At 31.3% G+C, this 25,591-nt stretch overlaps 5 protein-coding genes across 6 annotated transcripts; 2 read left to right on the forward strand and 3 right to left on the reverse strand.

The window, feature by feature from the left end:
- Nucleotides 1–203: 203 nt before the first annotated feature.
- On the forward strand, nt 204–4,720 carry LOC108487141 (putative nuclear RNA export factor SDE5). Its single transcript, XM_017791394.2, has 12 exons — nt 204–537; nt 1,148–2,102; nt 2,203–2,228; nt 2,430–2,507; nt 2,702–2,745; nt 2,858–3,096; nt 3,225–3,307; nt 3,432–3,488; nt 3,600–3,667; nt 3,752–3,858; nt 4,232–4,302; nt 4,415–4,720. Exons 2-12 carry the CDS (start codon nt 1,157–1,159, stop codon nt 4,541–4,543), a joined length of 1,848 nt encoding a protein of 615 aa, XP_017646883.1. The 5' UTR covers nt 204–537; nt 1,148–1,156; the 3' UTR covers nt 4,544–4,720.
- A 1,432-nt stretch (nt 4,721–6,152) lies between these two features.
- On the forward strand, nt 6,153–9,548 carry LOC108489482 (monothiol glutaredoxin-S17). Its single transcript, XM_017794062.2, has 3 exons — nt 6,153–6,586; nt 6,713–6,787; nt 8,038–9,548. Exons 1-3 carry the CDS (start codon nt 6,401–6,403, stop codon nt 9,244–9,246), a joined length of 1,470 nt encoding a protein of 489 aa, XP_017649551.1. The 5' UTR covers nt 6,153–6,400; the 3' UTR covers nt 9,247–9,548.
- Nucleotides 9,549–10,034: 486 nt separating this feature from the next.
- LOC108487161 (pentatricopeptide repeat-containing protein At4g21705, mitochondrial) lies at nt 10,035–12,551 on the reverse strand. The gene is made up of 2 exons (XM_017791425.2): nt 12,218–12,551; nt 10,035–11,556 (listed from the first exon to the last, which is right to left on the reverse strand). The coding sequence occupies exons 1-2, from the start codon at nt 12,467–12,469 to the stop codon at nt 10,318–10,320; spliced, it is 1,491 nt and encodes a 496-aa protein (XP_017646914.1). The 5' UTR covers nt 12,470–12,551; the 3' UTR covers nt 10,035–10,317.
- Nucleotides 12,552–13,173: 622 nt separating this feature from the next.
- On the reverse strand, nt 13,174–15,353 carry LOC108488637 (heat stress transcription factor B-2a-like). Its single transcript, XM_017792929.2, has 2 exons — nt 14,988–15,353; nt 13,174–13,810 (listed from the first exon to the last, which is right to left on the reverse strand). Exons 1-2 carry the CDS (start codon nt 15,267–15,269, stop codon nt 13,430–13,432), a joined length of 663 nt encoding a protein of 220 aa, XP_017648418.1. The 5' UTR covers nt 15,270–15,353; the 3' UTR covers nt 13,174–13,429.
- Nucleotides 15,354–22,414: 7,061 nt separating this feature from the next.
- Nucleotides 22,415–25,019, reverse strand: LOC108487295 (E3 ubiquitin-protein ligase RMA1H1-like). Of its 2 annotated transcripts, none has more exons than XM_017791598.2 (2): nt 24,760–25,019; nt 22,415–23,303 (listed from the first exon to the last, which is right to left on the reverse strand). In XM_017791598.2, exon 2 carries the CDS (start codon nt 23,252–23,254, stop codon nt 22,541–22,543), a length of 714 nt encoding a protein of 237 aa, XP_017647087.1. In that variant the 5' UTR covers nt 23,255–23,303; nt 24,760–25,019; the 3' UTR covers nt 22,415–22,540. The 2 variants fall into 2 exon arrangements, with proteins under 2 accessions (XP_017647087.1, XP_017647088.1); XM_017791599.2 differs by lacking the exon at nt 24,760–25,019 and adding an exon at nt 23,386–23,530.
- Between the last annotated feature and the right edge of the window lie 572 nt (nt 25,020–25,591).

The raw sequence follows: 25,591 nt of genomic DNA on the forward strand, positions 1-25,591 counted from the left end.
CAAACGCACTCTTAAAATTTATAATTTTGTTGTATAATTAAATTCATATACTTATATATTATTATATTTTTCCTCAAGGAAAATTCTTAGGTATTTTCACGGACTTCCCAAGGAAAATGAAGGTTAAGAACAAATCCTTTTCTTGAAAATGAGAAAATAATATAAAAATAAACTAAATAAATAAATAAAAGAGGAAAAATATCCTCTAAGACTTGAAGACCCACACACGGCTAAAACGAAGGAAAAAAAAATCAAATTTCTAAGCAATTTCAACAATTTCAGTCAACCAGATTTTCTGCGTAATAAAAATAAAGAATTTACTCCGACACTCTCAATCAATGTACTCCGACACTCTCAATCAATGTAGCAATATCAAATCTTACTCATGTTCAGCGCCAAAATAATTTTTTTCCCTTTTTTTTTCCTTTTTCAATTTTTAAATATTTTAGTTTTTTTATAAATAAATAAATAATTCACCAAACTCTGCAAGAATTTCAACTTCGCCTCCTCCAAAGCCTTTCACTGAAAAACCCTTTGGTAAGTGCTTTAAAACTCTCTATTTCCTTTGAATTAAAAATTATAACTTTTTTCCCCTTTGGAAGTTGATTCTTTGCAGCCAAAATTGGTAATATTTGATCTTTTTTTTTTTTTTTTTTTTGTGTGTGTGTGTTTTAGATCGTTTTCGATTATAGTTATGGCTATTAATATTTGGTTGCTGAATCTTAAAATCATTATATTTTGTTTTCAAGTTTGTTGTTTTTGAAACTTTAGAAAATAAAGCTCTCTCCTTTATATCCCAAAGGTGGATTGTACTAAGTGTGTATATATATATATATATATATATATATATATATATATAACATGGCAGAACCAAGAGTTTTGTGGTAGCTTATGATGATACTTCTTTGATCAAATTTGAATTTTTTTTTTTGGCTGATGACTAGCTTTAGCTATAGAATCTAGATCTGTTGTATCTTAATCATCTTTTTTTTTTTCCAATTTTTGTTGGCTACAAATTTGCTAAATAATGTGACCAATGTGATTCATCCTTTGAAAAAAAGTTTAAATGTTGATTATTGATATAAACATTATACATTGAATCATTTCTTATTTTTACCCACATGGTTTTTTTTGGGGGGTTTTGAAGCTTGATGAAATGGAGGTGTCTGGTTTAAATGGATTGAGATACGATGAGGAGAGTGCATTGAACAGTTTGCTTGATGCATTCGGATCTGTATTTTCGCTTAACGACATTGCTTCTGCTTACTGTGAAGCAGACCGGAATGTGGATATAGCCAGTGAAATTCTGTTTAGAATGCAGGGGAATACCTCTGTAGAACGAAAAAATGGTGAAACTTTGGAATCATCCCGAGCTAATAATTCCCGGAATTGTTCTAGAGTGAATGGGGATTTTACAGCCCCTAAGCAAATATGGCGACTGGTTTCAGCTTCTAGTAATGCAACCAATAGCGAGCTGAAAAAGGATGAACCTTTGGAATCATCCAGTAGTGATAGTTCTCAGAATTCTTGTCAAACAAATGGGGATTCAAGAACTGTAAAGCAAAATTGGCAACCGATTTCAGCTTCTAGTAATACGAGTAATAGCAAGCTGAAAAAGGATAAACCTTTGGAATCATCTAGTAGTGATAATTCTCAGAATTCTTGTCAAGCAAATGGGGATTCAAGAACTGTAAAGCAAAAATGGAGACCGGTTTCAGCTTCTAGTAATACGACTAATAGCGAGCTGAAAAAGGATAAACCTTTGGAATCATCTAGTAGTGATAGTTGTCAGAATTATTGTCAAGCAAATGGGGATTCAAGAACTGTAAAGCAAAAATGGAGACCGGTTTCAGGAGGCATTGTTTCGAGCATGCTTGGAAAGGGGTATATGAAGTCCGCCCCTTCGACTAATGGTTCCAGTCCACGAACCAAACCTTTAAAGGTAGACTCAAAGGAGTGGCCGGCATCTGTATTTTGGGGAGAAGGACGTAAATCCAGTCCTCCAAAAGAGGACCGTTTGCACAAAGATATGGAAGATTTTCTTTTCAAAATGCTTGGCGCGGGATTTCAACTTGAGAGGAATGTGATCAAAGAAGTTCTCGGTAATCCTACTGTTAATCATTGCCTATATACATAAGCACGTCATACATGATCTTGCATGACCACTAATCTAGTTTTATTTATTTATTGGTTTATATGCAGATAGCTGTGGATACGACATGCAAAAGGTATAGATACTATCCTCATTTCAGAAGACCAAATGTGCTTTTCTGCAGATTTTTTGATGCAAAGTATCATGTACTAAAAGGGAAATGAATTTTGTATTGCCTTGATTTACTGTTCGTTGATCTTTTTCATTGCTATTCTACTTCAAAGACGCTTTCAAAGGTTATTCTAACGGTTCTTTTCCCTCTCTATTGATTTATAAGAGTATGGAGAGGCTCCTTGACCGGTCAGCTATGAGTTTGGATGAAGGAAATAAAATTCTCGGTGAGTCCAGTAAAAAGGTTAGTCTAATCAAGTTCGTAAAACCCTGTGACATGTATCATTGTACATGGTATTGTGCAATGTCTGTAATTTAAGCTCTATGTATTAAGCTTGCCTTCCAGAAATATTTTTATGTTCTCTATTTGCATTAAACTCAATTATATAATCTTCAGGATCGGTTATCCTTTTTTCTTACGAATTCCCATTTTTACAGACTAATGATAAGCATCCAATATCAGAGGAACCTTCACACAAAAAGTAAGTTTTATTATTTCTTGTTAGAGTTCATATTAGTTATTTCACACGAAAAGTAAGTTTTATTCTTTACAGTTCCTAATGGGCTATCCCAAAATGTTTTACTTGCTAGCAGAAACATAGGTTTGAACACCAATGGTGGAACAAGACAAAAGAAGGATAGATACGATCTCCAAAAGGAGATTTGGACCGCTTTATTTAGTGCTCCCGAGAGATTAGATGAATTGCCTACGAGAAGAGTGAGGGCAGGACAAAGGTCTATTGCATTAGGAGAACCCGTGGAAGGACCCCTAATTGACTTCGATTCTGAGTCCAAGGTTGATAGAGTTCACTCGCAAGAAGATAAAAAAGATGGTACGCGACATCGTACATTTCACTTGGAAGTTTATGTAACTCAGTATTGAGTAATATGAGTAATATGCTCGAGTTCCTTTTATTTATATGCAAATTTTAATTCATCTTATTCGATGCTTTACATGCAGATGAAGATGAAGAATATGGTTTCCAGGCTCTTCGAAGAGCTGTGACGGAATATAGGGGCACAATGAAGGAATATTATAAAGCTGTAAGTCTTGTGGTTTTAAAATCGCAGTCAATTTTTGCATGTTGACACTATCATCAAATGTTCGATGCAATTTATACGTCAATAACCTTTGTATTCTAATTAACTGCGATGCATTCCTTGTCAGGCTATTGACGCTTTCGCTAAAGGGGATAAAGATCTGGCAAACAGACTTGTAGAACAGGTAAAATATTCGTCTAAAATGTAAAGTAAAATATATGCATAATCTGTCGCCTGGGATGAATGCAGTGTCATGAGTCGATTACCTGAATTATGGATGAATTTGGTGTGGCAGGGACAATTTTTTCGTGAAAAGGCTTGCCAAGCAGATGAAGAATCAAATCAAAAGATTTTCGAAACTCGGTTAGCTTCTTGTTCTTCAACATGTTTATGGACCCGTTTTTTATACTCTCTCTCTCATATCCTTTTCTTGATTGGATTTGTCAGGGGCCCAGATGCGGAAGATGAAATTTCACTCGACTTGCATGAACATGGCGCAAAGGAAGCAATTCGTCTTTTGAAATGCCATCTATCTTCACTAGCAGGCATCCCATGTAAGTCAAACCATTTCTTCCAGAATATGATTTTTACCCTTGAACTATGCTGTTTTATGAGTGAATGTATCCAAGAGGTCCTTTGGACCTGATCCAATTAGTCCCTCTACTATTAAATAGATCAATTTAGTCCCTATACTATTAAAAAGAATCAAATAAGGCTAAATTAGAATTGAGTTGACATTTTCTGTTTATAAAATGTCTTGAAAATTATTTTTTTCAATTATACAGGAAATGGTAACTCTGTTATAATTTGGGCTTACTTGATTTTTTTAGTATTATGGGGACTAGTTTGATCCAGTTCTTATAATACAAGGATCTTCCAGGTACTTTAAACCTGTTTTTTCACTCATGGTTTATGTTTTTCAACCAGCATTCAAGTACCTAAAACTCATTCTAGAAACAAATGAAGAAGACTCGTCAAAAGGCCGTCGTAGACAATCGGTAAAGTTTTTCAAACTAATCTCACTGCCTCGAATCTCGACCGTCAATTCAAACAGACTCAGAGAAAAGCCAATATTTTAGGTACCGATTTGGTTGGTTTTAAATGTTTCAGGTTAAGAGGCTGTTGGAGAAAGAATCAATAACATGGAGTGAAGGTGAAACTTGTGGAGTAATAAGGATTCGGTTAGATAAAATAAACCCTAAAAGCTTGAGCTTTGGCAAAAAAATGCCATCTCTTTGAACATTAAAAGGCTATTGTTTGATGAAAACTTGAGCCTAAAGATTGAAACTTCGCTGTGTTGTTTGATTCTTTTTGGAAAACTGTATTTTTTTTCTCTAAATTATATTTTGTTATTGCAAAGCAACTGTAATGAAAATTGAAATTAATTGGAATCTTGTTTTTTTGGTGGTGGTGAAATGATTTTTTTTGTTGATTTTTTTTTTTAAATACAAGAATAGGGTAAAGCTCGAACAACAGACACAACTAGTATAATTTAAACTCAAACTACACCTGTGGCGATAAACGCGTTAACTATTAGCCCAGATGGGTTTTTTTTGCATCTTATTTCAAGATTAGCTAGCAATTTGATTTAATGATTTGCAAACAACGTTCATGGTCAAATTATGATTTTGGTCCTTCTATTATATTGAATTGTGATATTGGTCTTTTATTATGATAAAATTTTAGGTTTAATTGTATTTTAATTTATTATAATTTGTTCTTTTTTTAGTGTTATTAGTTTGTAAAAATTAATGAAAGTATCATGGAAGTTTCTATATTATGAGTCAAATTGTATTTTATTTTATCTACTAAAAAAGAGTAAATTAATTTTTATGCGTTAAATTAAAAAGTAAATTAGTCTTTTAGTTAAATTTTCAACTATTTTTATTACTAAAAATTAGCGTAATTGATGGAATAATTGAATAATTACACATGGCTCACTATGTGTATCTTATGTCAATGTACAATAGTAAAAATAGATGAAATTTTAACTGAAGGATTAGTCTGCTTTTGATTTAATGTATAAGGGCTAATTTACTCATTTTTTGAGTAAAGAGGACAAAATGTAATCTAACTTATAGTATAAGTGCTTTCATGATACTTTCACTTTCAAAATTAAATAGATAATTATGGTAATATAGTTAATTATTTCAGTTAAAATGTTACCATGAATTTTTATTGAACTAACTAGTAATTATCATACAAATACGGATTAAATTAAAAAAAAACAAATTATGCTAAATTAAATTGCATAAGTTAAAAGGGATAATATAATTTTTGCTTCTAAATTTGGTTACTAAGTTCATTTTGGTACTTGTACACTTATTTTATTTACTTTGGTACTTGAATTTGCCAATTAAATTCATTTTAGGCCTTAAACTTGAAAAATACATTTTGAGATTGTGTTACGTAATCGGACAAATGGTTAAACAGATCAGATTATTGGTTCCCAATTCAATCAGTTTAATTAGTTCATCTGCTAAACTAACAATAATTCATAATTAATTAAAATTTATAAAAAATAAAAATATATATAGTTAAATTGATTCGACTATTAGTTTTTGTGTCAATTTTTAATTTTTATCGATTTCAAGTAATTTTCGTTTTAATTGGTTTAATCCCTTAGTATATCAGTCAAATTTTTTATCTAAATCGATAAATCTTAAAAAATTAAATTTAAGAAAAAAATGAATCTAGTTTTTAAATTTAATAGAAAAGCTATAACCCTTTAAAGGATACAGATATTCGACTCACTGTTCTTTTTAGTAGGGCCTAGAAAAAATGAGTTAAAAGTTAATCGAACGGCCAAAAACAAACCAACGGCGATTGATCAATATAATCGTCAATAAAATAGCGTGGAAACAAAGCAGGAAATCCATGACCTCTTAAATACCTAAAAACAAAGAACCATGTTCCACTTCAAGGTTTTTTGGAACTGGTTTTCGAGTGGTTTGTGAACAAAACAAACACACACACATAAAAAAGCATTAAAAAAAGGGTGGAATTGTGTTACTCAATAAGCGCCGTCTACCAATCTCTTCTCCATTTCACTTCGAAGCAGAGAAGAAAATAGCTCAAATATCGAAAACCGTAATAATGGGAGGAGGTGGTGCTGGTGGTTCAGTGAAAGATGTGCTGTCCAAGGGTGAACTCGATGGGTTACGGCAGAGTGGCGCAACGCTTATCCTTCACTTCTGGGCTTCATGGTGTGAGGCTTCAAAACAGATGGACCAAGTGTTTTCTCACCTCTCCACCGATTTCCCCAACTCTCACTTCCTTAGGGTTCTTCTTCGAAACTTTGAAAATTTCCCTTTTCAGTGATTTTTATCGTTTTTTTTCTTCTTTTGGGGGTAAAAAAATTGTTATTTGAATGAGGGATATTGATTTTTTTTTAATTTTTTATTGCAGGTAGAAGCTGAAGAACAGCCTGAGATATCTGAGGAATACTCGGTTTCTGCTGTGCCTTTTTTTGTCTTCTTCAAGGTAAAGTCTTTTGGTGGGTATTTTTTAAAAAATTGAATATGTTTTAATTTTATGAATTAGAGTTGGCTAATTCCTGTTCTTTTTAGGAGTGTACATCCCTAGTGATTTTCGAATTGGTACGCATGTTCCGTAACAGAACAGGGAACACTAGCAATATAATTCAGTAAAACTAGTTATTTGTGTTTATATTTTTGTATATCACAAAAACTATATGTAAGTTCCAAAAGAAAACGCATCCAGTTCCTACTGAACGAACTGGAGAAGACTATCCCTAGTGAATTTACGTTCTAGTTTTTGTTCTTCAAATTGGACTGATCCGCGTTCCAAGTAACATAGGTATATATAGATGAAATAAGTAACCTTATACATTTTGGTGGTGTGTGTGGATTTGTAATGATTGAATATTATTGGTTTCTTTTATGGCTCTTCCAGACAGGTAATAGAGGGCAAAACACAAAGGTTGATTTCTTAGGGCCACTTGTCTATACTGGTCCGATCATGGACATACACGCATGCTAGCAGAAAATTCTATTTAATTCTTGAATATGATCTAGGCCTGCATGTGGAGAAAAGAGCAAAAATGTTTACGAAATATTGTTAATTGTTACTTATTTTCACAATAACTTGGTTGTGCAATTTTCAATTAAGTGACCATTGAAAGAAAATATATGATTATTTTTGCACTTGAGTTGATTTAATTCATGAATTTATGTGTCAGCATGCTAGAACTGAAGTTGGTTCAATTCATGAATGTACCCTGATTCAGTATGTGGACTAAAGATGAAAAGTATTGTGAAATATTGGTTTCATTCTTATTTTCTCGATAAATAGGATGTGCAATTATCATTAGCTGCGCTTGTTCTTACACCGGGGAGTGGGGAGTCCTAGGCTAAGAGTTTCCATGTGATAGGAGGGACTTCCTATAGGTAGATTGATCCTTTGAGGGATGTTGAATTCACTCTAAGCTTGTCTTGCCAGTACTAGAAGGTGAGGGGAATTGACTTGGGCATTTAACCAAAATTGCCCGTACCTCTCTTTTCCATCTTGAATAAAGCAATAATTTTCCATGTTACCACCGACTGGGGCTGGACTATCCAATTGTGACTGTTCTTTTTTCTTTTCAATATTGCAGTTGATAATTTGCTCTAAGTTCTATCTCTTGATGCTCGTTTTGATTAGTATTCCATTTTGCTATTTAAATATTCTCCAAAATGTGAGCTTATGATCAGCTTTTTCATTGTTTCTATTAGGATGGAAAGGTTGTCGATAAATTGGAGGGTGCAGATCCTTCCAGTCTGGCCAACAAAGTTGCCAAGGTTGCTGGTTCAACTAACCCCGGAGAAGCTGCTGCTCCTGCTAGTCTTGGGATGGCTGCTGGCCCCACCGTCCTCGAGAGTGTCCAAGATTTGGCAAAGGCAAACGGTTCATCCCAAACGGGAAATCAAGTGCAAACTGGTCTCGATGACAAAATTAAGAAACGATTGCAGCAATTGATTGACTCTCATCCTGTAATGCTATTCATTAAAGGAAACCCTGAAGAACCCAAGTGTGGTTTTAGCAGAAAAGTTGTTGATATTTTGAAGGATGAAAAGGTGAAATTCGGAACATTTGATATTCTATCAGACAATGAAGTTCGGGAAGGTTTAAAGAAGTTCTCGAAGTGGCCAACTTTTCCTCAACTCTATTGCAAAGGTGAACTTCTTGGTGGATGTGATATAGCAATTGCCATGCATGAAAGTGGTGAACTTAAAGAAGTTTTTAGAGATCACGGAGTTGATATTATCGGGACTGAACAAGGAACTGGTGGCATCTTGGAACCGACCGGATTGACCGCAAACCTAAATTCTCGGCTTCAAAGCTTGATTAATTCAAGCCCGGTTATGCTGTTTATGAAGGGAAAGCCTGATGAGCCCAAGTGTGGTTTTAGCCACAAGGTAGTTGAAATCCTTAAACAAGAGAAAGTTGATTTCGAGAGTTTCGACATACTCTCAGACGATGAAGTTCGTCAAGGACTGAAAGTTTATTCAAATTGGTCAAGTTACCCTCAATTGTATATTAAAGGTGAACTTATCGGTGGATCAGACATTGCGTTAGAGATGCAGAAAAGTGGTGAACTCAAAAGGATTTTAACCGAGAAAGGCATTGTTAAGGAAGAGACACTAGAAGACCATCTAAAAAGTTTGATTTCATCTTCACCGGTGATGCTCTTTATGAAGGGTACCCCCGATAATCCAAGATGTGGCTTCAGCTCTAAAGTTGTCAACGCCCTAAAAGAGGAAGGCATTGATTTTGGGTCATTCGATATTTTAACCAACGATGAGGTTCGACAGGGATTGAAAGTCTTCTCAAACTGGCCGACCTTTCCTCAGCTTTATTACAAAGGTGAGCTTATCGGAGGTTGTGATATCGTACTGGAACTGCGAAACAATGGTGAACTGAAAGTGACACTGTCCGAGTAAAGGTGGATTCAGTTTGTTTAAAATAAATGACTTTTGGGGCAAACCTTGATTTCATTTCCCGATTTCTCAGTCATGAGGTTGAATGTATGCCAATTAACAGTACTTAAAAACTAGTTTTTTTTGTTTTGTTTTTCTTTTTTTTTTCTGGTTTTAATTTGCTTTAAAACTCTTTTATCTACTTGTGTTTTTCAAGTTGATTAAAGTTCGTACTTTACTGTATGTATATGCACAATTTGCATCTTTGAGCAGTGGGAAACCTTTGTCTATGCCTTGTATTTTGGCATATTTTTAGAAGATAAAAATGTTTAACTTCCATCAACATTATGGATTATATTTATTTCTTAAATTAAGTTATTGGGTTAATATACTATTTAGTATATGAGCTTGGCTTTAGATTTTTTTCTGCCTTAGTTGATACTAGAATTATTTTCCAATTGAACACTCAAGTTTAGCTTTAATATTTAATTTAGTACTTTTTTTTCTATTAAGTACTTATTATTTTTCATCATTTATGTCAAATATTTATTGGATCACACAATGTTTGATTTGAGTACCAAAACGAAAATTGAAGTCAAATTAAAATACTAAATTAAAAATTAAAATTAAATTCAAGTATCAAATTGTATATAATTTTTTAAAAAAAGCATTAGTTTATATCATACGGGCCAATCAAATATTCATTGGTTCACATGTAGATTTGAGCGTCAAATTGAATATTAAAGCCGTACCAAATTAAACATTGAAGTACTAATTCGAATATTAACCTTAAAACTTTTTCATGAAAAATATTGAAAAAAACAGAAGCATATATCACCTGCAAATTATTACATTACATCAAACTAATCACAATTCAAAATTGATAACATTCACTAAAATTTACTATGAAACTAGCAATTAATAGACTTTTTATGTAAATGAAATGCTCCTCAAGAACAGTGCTAAACAAAACTACAATACGTATCCATTAAGAAAATTCACATAAGCCGTAGAGGCAAATGAGATAACCACAAAAAAGAAGGGGTAAAATTCAAAGTCAATATGAATGAAAAATGAGGAACCAACCTAATGAATTTAGCTGGATTTCATGGCCAATATTGATTTTGTTTCTTCATCTTCATTTATCTTATCAGCTTTCATGAGGTCCAAAACCTTATCCACTCTTTCACCATGTCTTATATTTGCCTTCAACAAGGTATGATACATTTTTCTATCGACCGGAACTGTTCTATTCAATGACTCCATGAATTCTTCCACTTCCCGAACACTGCCTTCATCGCCTAGCCAATCCAATATACTCGTAACCACCCTTAGGTTCGGTTTCCACCCCTTGTTCTCCGTGAATAACGATAGGGCCACCTTCATGCACTTGAAAGCCTTTTTTGCTTGACCTTTATCTAAGTAACTTGCTGCCACAATGCCCCAACTATTAGGAATGGTTGTCTTACCTTTCTCCTTCAGGTTTTCGAGCATCGTTTCAGCCTTTTCATGTAGACCCTTTTTAACATACCCAACGATGATGATATTCGGTATCCGAAAATCGTAATAGTTTCCGGATGATTCCCATTCTTTGAGTATTTTCTCAGCTTCTTCAAACTCATCAAGCTTCACTAGAGATTGGAGCATGATAATGAAATCCTTGTTTATATACCTTTTACAAGCTTCTTTCTCTAGACCCCATAATCTGAAGACTTCGGCTTTATTTCCCAAACTCGTATAGAGCGATATTAGATGATTGTAGCCTGTTCCATCTTTATTATCTAGCTTCTGTTCGGATTTTTTTAGTGCATCAATGGCTTTTTCTGTAAGGCCTGCTTTTATGTAGAAATTGGCAACAACAGCATACGTGTTCCAATCCATCTTGATATGAGGTTGATCCTCCATTTCTGTTAAAATTTCTTCAATTCCCTCAAGATCAGACCTCACACCTAGAGAATTGATGCAGATTCTGTAACTGAAGTTGTCCGGGGATACGTTGTTCTCTTTCATCTCCCTCAGTACATCAGGTACTTTCTCGTGCTGTCCAATATTTGTGTAAAGACACATGATATCATTGTAAGTAAGAGTTGACGAGGCGAAACCCAACTCCTTCATTTTCTGCAAATGAGAGAGCGACTTGTCTATCTGGCGCTGCCGCACATAACAATTCAGAAGAGCACCGTATGTCTTCTCAGTTTTATCTTGGTCCTTCAATTTATTAAAATAGCTTTCCGCAGAAAGAAATCCACGAACTTTACCGATGAGATCCAACTGCACCGCATGCTCAGTAGGTGAAAAGGCACAAAGACCCTTTTTATTCATCCATTCAGAAACCTGCACCCATTAGACATCAGTTAGCCATAATCAACGGTTCAATGTTTGAACATTCATATACCAACTAGAATCGCAATTCCTTAACCGGAAACTTTCATGCCAATGCTTATTCAATCACTATAAACTAAAAAAACCGGTATCAAACAATTTAAATTTCAAGCTCCATGCCATAATCAGCTTTAATTAACAAGTCTATATTTGCAGCCCTAAGAACAGCTCACATTAGTCCATTCTCCACTTTAGGAAACAATGTGGAGTATCCATTCTTTTAAAATTGAAACTTTTTTCTCTGTTAGTTGCTATGTTCATAATTCCAGTCAAACACAGACTCACTTTTGCAGGTCAAAAAAGTCCCCATATTTTAACCAAAATTTACACCACAAAATAAGCCCTGCATTTTGCTCAATCATATCCATTACTTGAGCTTACAGATTTCTACATTATTTCAAACAAAAAATTTCCATATTAATTCAAATCATCTTATAATCAAGTCAGCAAATCATTAAGTTTTCACAATGCTCTACTACTTAATTCGATATTACCATGAAAACCCAAAAGGATAAGCGCTTCAAATACAAATTTCAAACAAATTAATGCGAATTAGACAACAACCCCCCCCCCCCGGCCAAAAAAAACAAAAGCAATCAAAAGACCCAAAAACCTGAAGAGCCTGAGTGAAGCGCTTTCGTTTACGAAGATCGTGAATGATGCGTTGAAGCTCAGCAACTCGAATGTTGTTCCCATGTTTAAGCCAGTCGTCAAGCTCCGCTTCGACGCTTTTGTCAGGGCTACCCAAAGGACTGATCCTGGAATATAAAGTGGCTTTATTGACCCTATTAGTATAATAAAATCTGCTGAAAAACCCATTTTGAGCTAGGGATTTTGAGCTCGACAACAGCTTCGTGGAGTTCATGCCTGTCTGCTGGGGATTTTTGGCACTGAAATGAAATGAAATTCGAAACCTTCGAGTAGGGTTTTAGGAGATACACAGATAGGGGTTAATAAAATATTGGGCCATTTTTTGGGCCTTTTTAAATAATGGGTTAATATAAGACTTTAGATTTGGGCTTTTATAAATAGGTATGAAATATAACATATTTTTATTATTGCATCACGTGAAAAAAATTAATTAAAAAATATGTTTAGAATTTTAATAAAATAGAAATATATATTATTTCTACACATTAAACAAAAATAGTGATATTTAAAGAAAATGAAGACTAATATACTATTTTGTACATTAGTTAGGCTTTAATTTTTAATTTGATATCTGAAATTTTTTGTTTCAATTTGGTACTTGACTTTGGCTTCAAGAATCACTTCATACCTAAATTTATTTTCAAGGTTCAATTTAGTGCTTAGATTTTTGAATTTTGATACTTAAAATTTTCCTTATCTCATTTAAGTACTCAAGTTTGGCTTTCAGATTTAATTTAATATCTGAGTTTTCTCTCTCTTTTTTTTTCTCAATTAAGTACTCGTGCTTTTATTAGAGTACATATGTCAAATATTTATTGAATTGATCGGTCTGGGTACCAACTTAAACATTGAAGTCAAACTTGGGTACCAAATTGGAAAAAATTAACTTAAGTATCAAATTAAATATTACAATCAAACTTAAGTACCAAATAGTATATTATCCCACGAACACTTCCGATCATTTTGGCAAATGGCCTGTGTTAAATCACAAAATGAAGTGATGAAAGCAAAGGTTAATCCATAAGTTCCATGACCATATATAAAGCTAAAATGAAAACTCTTTTTTCTTTTCATTTTTTCATTTTCGTTCATTTTCTCAAGCACCAAACAAACCATTTAAACCCTTTTGGCTACAATGGAAAACGAAAGAAAATAACAAAATCAACCTAGCTAACTAGCAGAGCCTAGTTTCTTTATGATCACTAGTTCCAGTGTGTTGAGCAATGCAATCCAACAGCTTGATCTGCAGATCTTTGAATTGAGCTATTTGGGTCTGCAATTCCACCTTCTCTCTCCTTAAATTCTGGTTCTCCTCTATCAGCGTTTGACGATGAACATTTGTACTTTCTTCATCAACAGCACTGCTGCCGTCATTCATGATCTGATGATGATGATGATCTTGATGATCATCACTTGAAGAAGATGCCTTCAAGAAAGCAGGGAACACACTTGGCTCGCTTTTCTTGCGTGTTATCTCCATTAACATCTGCTTGTAACCTCTCTGAAACTTCTCGTGCTTGAATTCCCATCTTCTTGATGATGTCTTCTTAAACCCCTGCTTCAACATCAATCCATTATACACTGTGATCAACGCTATATTTTTTAACATGAAGGCTATATATTTAAGTCGCTGCAACCTTTTGACTTTACTAAAAACCTTCGAAATTTTGACTAAGGCTACGTAGTATTAACGACACCATTATCCTGTCCGATTCTCGTTTTGGGAAAAAAAAAAAACCCTGAGTAATTAGCGGAATATCAGTATCCAAACCAGATTTAATCTGGTTGTGTTTAGATTAAAGACTAAGTTAATTATTTTGTTAATAAATTTATCTAATTTTTATTAGTAGTAAGGGACACAATGCATGCCATTAGCAATATCATTTTTACTGATAAAAATAAATGAAATTTATAATAGAGAGCAATTTACTGCTTAATTTAATACTTTGACTAATTTACTATTTTTTAATAAAAAGGGTAAAAATTTATTTGACATAATAGTCCTCATGGTATTTTTCCCATAAAATATCTACCTTTGAATTAAAGATTTAAGAGTAAACTATTAAATAGTCACTTTTATATTTTTTCAAATTATATTTTAATTATTTATGTTTAAAATATTACGTTTTAGTCACTTACGTTAACATATTGTAACATTTTATTTATCGATCCGTTAATTATCGTTAATAGTGTAACTTTAAGTTGATGTGATACGTTAAATCATCATTTCAAATAAAAATTTAGATTAAATTATACAATTAATTCTCATAATTTTTCAACAATTTAATTTTTTCTTTTATATTCTTTTAACTTTTTTCTTTAGTTTTCATTAGCGTATGCTTCTACCTCTATTTTCTTTCTTTTTCATCTTTTTAAAGTAAAAAAATAAATTACTTAAAATAAAAAATATAGAGAACAATTGTAAAATTTAACTTAAAATTTTCTTTTGAAATGATAATTTGATATGCCACGTCAGTACGTGACTAAAATGTTAAAACATGATAACATAAGTGACTAAAACATAATATTTTAAATATAAGTGACTAAAATATAATCTAAAATAAATAAAAATGACTATTTTGATAGTTTAGCCAAAATTTAATCTTCTCCGTTGTAGTCTAGTTGGTTAGGATACTCTGCTTTCACCTGAACGACCGGGTTCAAGTTCCGACAATAAAAACAATGAAATATGGATTGCAAAAGAAAACGGTACTATATATATACTCACTCACATATGTATTAAGTTGGCGAATGAAGCTGGAAAAATTATTGTGCTTGAAATATCTAGGCAAAGTAAGATCAGAAAACTCCGCCGGCGACCAAACCACGAAACCCGTTCCTTCATTGTTCCACGATACTATCTTCTTCCTCCTCCTGCTACACCCTTCCTCTCCACTTTCTTCTTCTTCACCTTCCTCTAACAAAGCATATGTCTTCGCCAAAAATGGTGCTGGCCCTTTCGCCTTTGGCGACGACAGGCTTGAATAATTGCTACTCATTTTGTTACTCATCATCACACCACTCCTCTCTCTTTATTTATACCCTTAAAGTTAAAAAGCTTCTTTGCTTCTACAACTTTCTAATATATATATATATATATATATGTTTATATCACACACCTATTGGAAACTACTAGTGCCGTGGAAAGTGGTTTGTTTCTTTGGTCTTTCTTTTACTTTCTTTAGTGATTTTCTTTTAGATTTTTCTTCTTTTGGGGGGTTTTGGGATTAGATAATGCAACTTTGTCAGGATTTTATATATATATATTTTTCTATAACGAACAGTTTATTTTAACTTATTAGAAAAAGGGCGAGGGTATACTAATATAAAGTATTGTTTGAGCATGCACAAAAGATTGAAATTTCATGCATTTCGGGCACATGGGGCATTGTCTTTTTTTATTTTTTGGTCAATGAATGAAAAACAAAGACCAACCTCTGTTTGGTCAAATTAAATGAAGCTGTAGTTTGAGTTTGTGGAAAAAAAATATTATTGTTGGAAGTATTTGTCTTTTATTTAGTTCAATATTAAATTTAATCCAATTATTTCGAGAAAAATTGATGATGAAAAAATAAATTCAAAAATGCTATTTTTCACAAATTTATAAATTAATTTTTTTCAAATTTTAAATTTAAATTTAATTGTTAACATTATTAAATTTATCGGTGATACGTTTTAAAATAAATAAATAAAACTCGCTTTGTAGTAATACAAGAAAAAATGTATTGTAATAGATATAAATTTAACAAAATAATTTTAATCTTGTTAATAGACTAAATTTTAAATATAAAAATATAAAATTAATTTTTAAATTTACAAAGAATACAATTAACTATGTGATATTTTTCTGAAAAACAAAACAGCTAGTGAAAAAAATTAATTGTTGATTTGTTTGATTTTCATTAAATTTACGGTTATTCTATTATAAATATAGGTGTAGCTAGAAAACTTTTTTAGTGGAGGTCAAAATTAATAGTCTATATTTTTATAATTTTAAAAGATTAAATCAAATTTTTATTATTTTTAGGGGTTAAAATATAATTTTATCTTTATTAATTTAAAATTTTAAAAATTTAAATGGCCTAAATAAAAATTTTTCATTTTAAGAAGACCGTCCCTACCAGCCCCTAGTTACGCACCTGGTATTAGTATATACGCAGAAACTAATATTTGGAAGCATAGAGTTTAAATAATCTGAAAATAAATGAAGTGATTTACTTTTTTATATTTTTATTTTCTATTTTGTATCAATTCGTTTTTATTAATAAAAATACATAATGTCATCATCTTCAATGGTACATAAATTTATTTTGCTCGCTTTTAGAGTTTTAACCTTATAAGATAAGGTATGTCCAAAATCAAACCTTATAGTATAAGGAACTCTTGGATATAAATATTTCTCCTGTTAAAACTTTGACTATTGAATATTGATTGCTTGATTTCAGTCAAATTTCAACTTAATGCATGACACTTCAATTCCTTATTTCTTATTTCCTTATAAATTACATGTTGACATATATTTAAAAATTAAATTAATTTTAATATTATCGATATTTAATAATTACATAAAATTTCAACTAAATATAAAATTAAATCGGATTAACAATAATATTTTTCTATATATAATACTCGAGCTCAAAAACGTGCTAATATATATAACTTTCACATATTTTTTTAAAATAAAATTTTATTAATACAATTTTCTTCATCTTTAATACTAGAATTTTCTGACAAAATAAAAAATTGAGAAAAAAAAATAAAGAATTAATAATGGCCGCGATGTCTGACTAATTCAGGAAGGTTTTGCTAGAACTTTCGATTTTCCAGCTGTTTTACTACCAATAAATTTTATTTTTGTCGTATGATTGATGTGATACGCAATGTTTTTTAAACGGACGGATGGCTGAATCCATTCCCATCATGCTACTGTTTCGATTAATATCTTCCTAAAAATTCGGTTTAATCGTTCTACCTGTTAATTTTATTGATTTAAATTGGTTATCAATTTAATCAGTTTAAAGCTATTTTTTAGATCAATCTCTCAACCGATAGTTCAACCTCGGTATTTTACTGACGGGTTTATTAAAATTTTGCTATAAATCTCTTTAAATTTAGAAGGTAAAAATATTGTGAAAATTACTGTGTTAAGAATCGGATTATATTTTATTTTTTTTATTCATATACGTCAGATCAAAGAAAATATTGGTCCTATTTTTAAAATTTTCACTTATTTTTACTATTAAAAATTTATTCTATAAGATACACGTGGCATGCCAGGTATAATTATTTGGTTATTCAATTAGCTGTGCCGGTTTTTAACAGTAGAAATAATTGAAAATTTCAACCGAAGAGGACTAGTTGGCTTTTTTATTTAATGTACATGGACTAATTTGTTTATTTTTTGAGTAAATGAGATAAAATACAATCCGACTCTTGGTACATGAGTCTCTATTACACTTTTACCAAATTCAAAATTTAATTCCTCAGGAATTTAATCTCTCTATTTTTCAAATTTTCAAATTAAAGTTCAACTATTAATGGTGTTAAAATTATTTTGTTTAAATTCAGATTTATTACAGTGCCATATTTTTAGTTACATTGCTACTAAATGTGTTTTTTATTCAAAGATGTTGCACCAATAAATTTAACAAAAAGAATTTAACAATATTAATAATTGAATTTGAATTTTAAAATTTAAAAATAGATTAACTATATTTTTTAAAATAAAAATATATGAACTAAATTACAAATTTATGAAAAGTAGATGTTTGATTTGATTTTTTTACTGTTTTAATTTTTCTTTCTTTCTTTCTATATATAATATTAAAAATAGTTTGAAATTAAACAATCCTATTAATTAATAAATCTAATAACATCATCCATCATTTTCAATTAGAGTAAATTATTATTTGATGATAAATCTGTTTAAGCGTCATATAATTAGTTTGGTTTGAGTTGGAGCAAAGGTTTTTAACCTCAATTTAACTTAATTAATTGTAATTACTTTTTTACGTTATATTTTACGATAGTAAAAATATAATTTTATTATTTTAATAGTCTATATCTTTATAATTTAAGAGGTTAAAGTATAATTTTATCATTATTACTTTAAAATTATATAAATTATAAAGTACTCTAAATAAAAAAATTCTATTTTAAGAAGCGAGAGCTTGAAGTCAAAGGAGCTCTTCTCTCTCCACCCGTCAAAAAGTTAAAATTTATCACTAAGCTTATTAATTTTTTTAATTAAACCCTTAACCTTTATTCTGATTGAGAGTTGAAAAGTTTTTGAAAAAAAACAATTAAAACTTTAATTATATCCTTCTAATTTTTTTGAAAATTTTAATTCATCGTTTTAAAATTCAATGCCACGTTACCCAAATCTCAAATGAAAAGAACACAAAATGGAGTGGAGTTTGAAAGGTGGGCACACTTGATTTGACTGTTAAAATATAGGGTTAGGTGTTTACCTATAGAATTCAAACAAGATTGCACGCCCATGAATCCACAATTAAACCAATAAAACCCACTTTTTTTTTGGTCTAATTTTCCTTCCCCCTTTTCTTTAGACTTGATTTTATTTATCCCTTTTCAAGGCTAATTTCTACTATATAAAATAATATTGGAATTAATAAAATAAATTATACATGAAATTAAAAATAATTCTTAATTTAGATAAAATAAGCATAATTATCTAAAAGGTTTCAAAATGAATACATTATCTAAAAAGGTTTCAAAATGAATACATACGTTTATTTACTGAGTGGTTTCAAAAAAATAATTAATAAATCAAACCGAAAATATTGGACGTGTGCATTCATTTCGAAATTTTTTTTTTAGATGATGAAGGATAAGCTTCATCAACACAATAAAGGCTTTAACCTTAGCATCAATAGAACATTATGACATGTTGACAATTGACTTTGTCACAACTCAAACACGACATATCTGAAGTGATTGCATGTACTTGATACGATAATGAAATAGGCCTCGGATGGTCCGAAGTGGCAAGCAAAAACCAATAAAAGAATTGAGCATTCATCAAACTAGAGAGAAGGACAATAAAATCATCCTTAAAATCACTTGTAAAACTGAAATTATATGCATAAGCAAGACTAAAAAACGTGTTACAAGAGCAAACAATAACTTTTAAAACTGGTGACTTATTAAACAATGGAAAAACAAATAAAAAACATATAAAACTTAAGACAACACGGGTCCAAATCAACAAGTGAAATAGTTTATTATTCTGAAATACACTCAAACAAAAAAAAAATTAAGAAGTTGATGAAGAGCCACCCAATTTCCAATAAAATACTGCTGGTACTGGTTGGTGGAATTTTAGCGAACAATAGACACCATCATCTATCCGTCATAAATTGTGAAGACAATAAAAATACTTACAAAATATATCTGTAAATTAAAAAAAAAAAGAGGTATGTAATAAATAATAAGAAAAGAAAAAAACGAAATTTAACCAACTTGAAAATTGACCCGCCGCTAAGCAAAACATATGGTGAGTCTAATATAATCTAAAAAATATATTTATAATATGGATTAGTTACAAGAAAAGAAAGACATGATAATAATCATTCACTAAGCACATGCTTTGCTTGATACTTAATCAATAATCATTGTTTTTTCTTTTTTTTTTTTTTGGTGAAGTGGGTGCCTACGTGAACTGCACCTAGCATTGCTCTGCTGAAGTATGAAAGTCTACTATATTTAAATTAAATAATTAATTTATGATTAATTTATAATATAAATTTTGGTATTTAATTTTTTGATTTATCTAACAACATTTTGATTATCTAAATTTTTATTTATTTATTTTAGATATTTGTATTTAGGGACTAAGTAAGAATTTTTTTAAAGGCTAAAATTGAATTACGATTTTTTAACAAGGCTAAAATACGATATTATCATTATATTAACTTATAATTTTGCAATTTCTAAAGGGACCATAAAAAAAAATGTAATTTTATCATTGTTAGTTGTGATATAACCGTGTGAGCGCATGTGTACTTCCTAACACCATCTCTGTTTATGTTTTATATTGTTATTGACTTATTTTTCCTATACTTAAAATTTATGATTAAGTTAATGTCACAAGTCAATTAAACATCAACTTAGTTAAAAATAATTAAATAACCATTTTTATATAGTATGTTATATTATTATTAGGATCTTTTATATTTATATTAATAAAAACCTTTGAATCTATAACAATGAAATTTAGGCTTTTCATACAATTTTACATAAACTTAAAAATACAAATTTTTATCTAATGTGCTATATCTCGTACTTTTAAATCCAAAATAAACATAAACAAAGATAAAAATTCTTTTTTGTATATTTTATATTCGCTTTTACGATTCATGTTTTAAATTTAAGACTGCCCATTTTAAAATATTATCTCCAAGAGTCAAGTACACATTCTCTTTAAAAATATAATATATTTCACCATTCAGTAAACGAATGAAATGTGATGAAAGTGAATAAATTGGAGAAAGTGAATAAATAGGAGAATATGTACATATCCAATAGATATTGAGGTCCTTATATGCTACAATTGGACTTTGTTAATGCTACGCTTTGCCTAACATAAACCCATTCCCAATGACTCTTTTGCTAGGCTCAAGCCCATATTTTTGCTGCAATTTGGTAGGTAAACCAATATTTAATAATAACATGTGGGCTTTGAGCTATGACACTTAACCAGTGGTCCATGCACATTGACCCTTTTCTTATTGCTTGAGCTTGCCATTGATGTGATCAATGAAGTTGATGGAAGAGGAGGGGAACTTTGGCTCTGCTTCTTTTTTTTTTTTTTCGGTAGGAAAATAAAAACATTAAGCGAGTATAATATAATCAAATAATTTAGTGAAGGATATCACTTTCAGACTCCAAAATCTATTGAATAAAAATCAAGGGATTCTTGAAAAGCGTCAAGCCTAATGGATTATAATATACATATTTTACCGTTCTATCAGCAACCATATTATGATATTTAGGAATGTACTTAATTCTTATCTTCCAATTTTGTTTGAGTAAATAACTTATTAATCATAATTTCGCCAAATTATTGTTGACATCGCTACTTGCGAGTAAGGTCTCCACAAGAAGTGTATTATTGCACTTGACCTCTAACTGTCTATAACATTTTTTTCATGTGATGCATAAACCTTTAAAAATAGTTCGAGCTTCAATATGAGTTACTGTTTCCTTGCCCACTTTTATTGAGTATTCACATAACCATTTTTCATTTACGTCTCTAAATACCCCACCAATCAAAATGTTATCATCATTAAACGATATTATACCATCTGTGTTAATCTTAATCCGGCCTGGCTCCGGAAGTAATGTGTACTTCATCAATACCGAGATATTCGGTTGAAATCCCCATGAATCCTTCGACATGTAACTCTTTACCCAAATTATACCTATATCCACAAGATCTTGAACACACAATTATTACTATTAGCAAAAATATAATAATTGCGAATCTTCCATAACAACCGACAAAAGAAAAAAGAAAAAAAAAGAATGCTACTCAAAATTCACCGCACTCCAATTTGTAGTGTTCCTCAAGTTTCATAATAACCAATCGCTATGCGTCAAGCAGAAAACCATTCGTCGGAAGAAAAAATAAATATCCACCTTTATTTTAAATGCTCCACTGTGAACCCTATATATGTACATCCATCACTTACCTACCCTTTTTATCATAAAATCCTTGTGAACCACCCTTTAGGGATCTAATTGAATTGGTGATTGTGACTTCATATTCCCCACATTACCCTAATTTGTCAAAAAGAAATAAATATCCACCTTAGACGAAAATGATTACTAAATTTTCTTTTTAATACATATGATTCCTATAGATTTTTAAGTGGTTACTTTAATTTTGAGTTGAATCAATTTAAGATTAAAATTTTTGATTAGTTTTGTTTTAGAGAATTGAAGTTATGTTAAATTTTGATAAATTTAAAATTTGGGTTATTTTGAGCTTAGAGGCACAGTTTCGACTTCATGCACTTGTTCATTATAAATAATTTGAATTTGAATTTATGATTTCTTTGAAATTGTTTTATTATTAGCAAGTGAGACAAATGCCTTAGATACTGACTTACAGCCAATTGGAAAAGAAATGGTAGAATTTTCAAATAAAATCTAATATTATATTAATCATACAATATAATCTCATCAGCTTATGGGGGCTATACCACAAGTTTACATCTTAATTCTTTACAATTTATACAAAATGGCAAGTAAAATAAGAAGCTCAAAATACAATCAAGCACAAAAGGAAACAACAGAAGAGGAAGATTGAAATTCTATTCAGTGACCTATCAGCCTGCATCTCATGTCTTCTCAACCTCGGGTTATTACCATTTCCCGTTAGGTAGTGTGGGTTCGGATATGCGTATATGCTTTCCGAATTTCCGAACACCCTTGCATATACCATCTCTCCAAACATCCCAACAAGCGGATGATGGAATCCGGTCACTCTGGAACCTCCGAGGTTTAGCAACGGGGAGGATGAATCGTGTTCGTAGGAAGCATGGGGGTTGTAGTTTTGGTTTTGGTAAGGGTTGCGATAAGGAAGCTGCTGACTGTTCAGGGATGTAGGTGATAAGAGAGGATGTGAACTGCTCGCTGGTGGTCTTGGAGGTATCACCATACCCCTATAAAGTGCCTTGCCTTGAAGTTCGGATTCAGACTGGCCACGACCATAAAGGGGAACCATGGTAGTGTGAGATATACCGGCTTTGCAAACAGGGCACTGCGGATGATCGTCTGAGGCAAGGGAGGCACTCTGGACATGAAGCCATTTATAGATGCAAGGCCAGCAGTAAAGGTGACCGCAGAGTGTAACAATCGGCTCATGTGCAAAATCTAAGCAGATATTGCAGTTGAAGTTACCATTCAAACTCTCTGGTGTTGAAGCACCTGGGACGGTCCTCCATTCCCGAGCATAATATTGTTCAAAATCCATGGATCAGTTCGAACAAACTCAGATTTAACCAGTAGGACACTCTTGATCTCTGAGAAAAAGAAAATGAAAGAGGATCAACACATGAAAATGCCAGATATTAAATAAAGGAGCAACAATCGAGCAACTAGAACCTGAGAAAGATAAAGACCAGGAAAAAAATGATAAAAAACTAGCACCGAAGTAACAGCTATTTATGCAGAAAGACATATAAACGGCCAAAATAAGGAAAAAACACCAAACGGATAAGGCCTCAACTCATATAGCTTTATTCACATTTTTTTCATGAAAAGGGCCAAAAGTCTTACTACCCTTCTACCAAATGGATAAAAAAAACAGCAAATTAAAGGGACCACAACTTACATTCATGTATTTCAATTTTTATAAGAAAATGTACAACCATTCAACACATAGAGTATAGATATCAGTCGCATACGTATATCCATCATTCACCCTCGAGGTAACTTTGGGTCCTAGTAAAAGCTGATAGATTAGGTAAAAGTATCATGGAGGCCCTTATATTAGGAGAAGAGGGGATTTTGCCCCTTCTACTTAAATAAAAGGACAAATTAGTCCCTGTAAATTAGATCAAAGAAGCAAACTGGTCCTTTTGTTAAAATTAAACCCATTTCTACCGTAAAAAAACTGATCATTGTATATCAACATGAGCTACACGAGTCATGCCGCATGTCACTGTCTTGTAATTTTGCTAGCTATGCTAGTTTTTAACACTACAAATGGATGAAGCCAGAAGTCTGACCACCCTTCTACCAAATGGATAAAAAGTAAAAGAACAGCAAATTCAAGGGACCACAACTTACATTCATGTATTTCAATTATATTACAAGAAAATGTAAGACGCATACGTATATCCATCAATCACCCTCGAGGTCCCGATAACGAAAACATTGCCCTCATGGTAACTTTGGGTCTTAGTAAAAGCTGATAGATTACAACACCTAGTTTTCTAACTTAGGGTTTCCCTATCACATTGGAAGACTTGAAGGACAAAGAACATACTGCAACTTTCTATGTTTTTACATTGTTATGTTAAAATTAGGTGAAACATGAAAACATTGTAAGCCATATAATTATTAAAACGAAGCTTCCAAGAATCCACCAACGACAGTACATTACATGGCCGATCAAAAGTAGATCCAAGAACAAAATTCTCTCGTTACAAAATCGAATCGATGTTTTGGAAAGTATATCACTGAGTTCCTAATTTCCTATTTGTTCATAATTGTTTTTTAATCAAAGTTACCAAACACAAATTAGGGTTTGGGAACAATTAATTTATTTCTCTAACTTCTTTAAATTCTCAAAATACAAGAAAAAAATTTCCTGCGAAAGATTAATTTCAATATTTTTTCTACATTTCAATTCAAGTTCCAAAAACAAAACCCTCCAAAAAGAACCAAACTTTATTCGATCAAAAGGTACAAATGGAGCGATCTTAGTATTAATCAAAATTAAAAATAAATACGACAAGTAAAACAATTACGTACCTATAACAAGAGCCGAAAATCCGACAAATTCTTGAGTTTGTATTTATCGTCTCGCTTACAAAGAAAACAAAGAAGGCGATTTATAGAATAAAGGATCCACTGGGCCTCGATTCAATGGCAGTTTTTATATGAAAAAGAAAAAAGAAAAAGGAAAAAATAATGATAAAGGATAAAGAGATCTGGAATGGAATACAGTGTAGCAAATCTTTTTTTTTTCTCTGATTTTTTGACGTTTCTAATTCTGCATTTCTCTATGTCTGCTTTTTCTACAATTTGCTTCACCATCAAATGAAGTGAAGCCATCCTATGTGACTTTGCCACGTGGAAGGACGTAGTCAGTGTTTTATTTAATTCTTTCCGTTTTGATTTGATTGAAAATGGGATATATTCCAAGAGAAAACTATCTCATGAGTCTCAGTTCATTTATATAAATATTATTATAAAATAAAAACGTGAGTTTGAGTATATTAGAAATATTATTATTTTTTATCTATAAATTAAAAAAGAGTTATAAGTAGTTTTAAATATTATATAAAAATAAATAGATATGATTAAAAATTATAATAAAATTGTTCAAAATTTTTTTAATAAACTTTATATTGAAATTCTAAGCATCTTATGTTGAATTATTTATAAAATTATAAAAATATTAAAATTTTTAGTCTACTTTTAAATTTTTTGTAATTTTTTCTTATAGCAGCGTATGATTGACTGAATATTTCAGCCACTTCTTTTAATATCCAAATGATTGAATTGGGAATATCTTTTAACATTAGAGACCAGAGTGAATAAAAAAAATACTTTAAAGACCAAAATGGAAAAAAAGATGTAC

The sequence above is a fragment of the Gossypium arboreum genome, chromosome 10 (genome assembly GCF_025698485.1).
Source record: "Gossypium arboreum isolate Shixiya-1 chromosome 10, ASM2569848v2, whole genome shotgun sequence".
NCBI lineage: Eukaryota > Viridiplantae > Streptophyta > Magnoliopsida > Malvales > Malvaceae > Gossypium > Gossypium arboreum.

Excerpts from the sequence above, each read along its gene's own strand:
- LOC108488637 (XM_017792929.2), bottom strand. The coding sequence starts at position 15,269 with ATGATGAGTAACAAAATGAGTAGCAATTATTCAAGCCTGTCGTCGCCA. Across the intron at positions 13,811-14,987 it reads TTCGCCAACTTAATACATAT|GGGTTTAAGAAGACATCATC; the intron begins GTGAGTGAGTAT and ends ATGTTGAAGCAG.
- LOC108487161 (XM_017791425.2), bottom strand. The coding sequence starts at position 12,469 with ATGAACTCCACGAAGCTGTTGTCGAGCTCAAAATCCCTAGCTCAAAAT. Across the intron at positions 11,557-12,217 it reads GCTTCACTCAGGCTCTTCAG|GTTTCTGAATGGATGAATAA; the intron begins GTTTTTGGGTCT and ends TAATGGGTGCAG.
- LOC108487295 (XM_017791598.2), bottom strand. The coding sequence starts at position 23,254 with ATGGATTTTGAACAATATTATGCTCGGGAATGGAGGACCGTCCCAGGT.
- LOC108487141 (XM_017791394.2), top strand. The coding sequence starts at position 1,157 with ATGGAGGTGTCTGGTTTAAATGGATTGAGATACGATGAGGAGAGTGCA. Across the intron at positions 2,103-2,202 it reads TGTGATCAAAGAAGTTCTCG|ATAGCTGTGGATACGACATG; the intron begins GTAATCCTACTG and ends GTTTATATGCAG. Across the intron at positions 4,303-4,414 it reads AAGGCCGTCGTAGACAATCG|GTTAAGAGGCTGTTGGAGAA; the intron begins GTAAAGTTTTTC and ends TAAATGTTTCAG.
- LOC108489482 (XM_017794062.2), top strand. The coding sequence starts at position 6,401 with ATGGGAGGAGGTGGTGCTGGTGGTTCAGTGAAAGATGTGCTGTCCAAG. Across the intron at positions 6,587-6,712 it reads CCAACTCTCACTTCCTTAGG|GTAGAAGCTGAAGAACAGCC; the intron begins GTTCTTCTTCGA and ends TTTTTATTGCAG. Across the intron at positions 6,788-8,037 it reads CTTTTTTTGTCTTCTTCAAG|GATGGAAAGGTTGTCGATAA; the intron begins GTAAAGTCTTTT and ends TGTTTCTATTAG.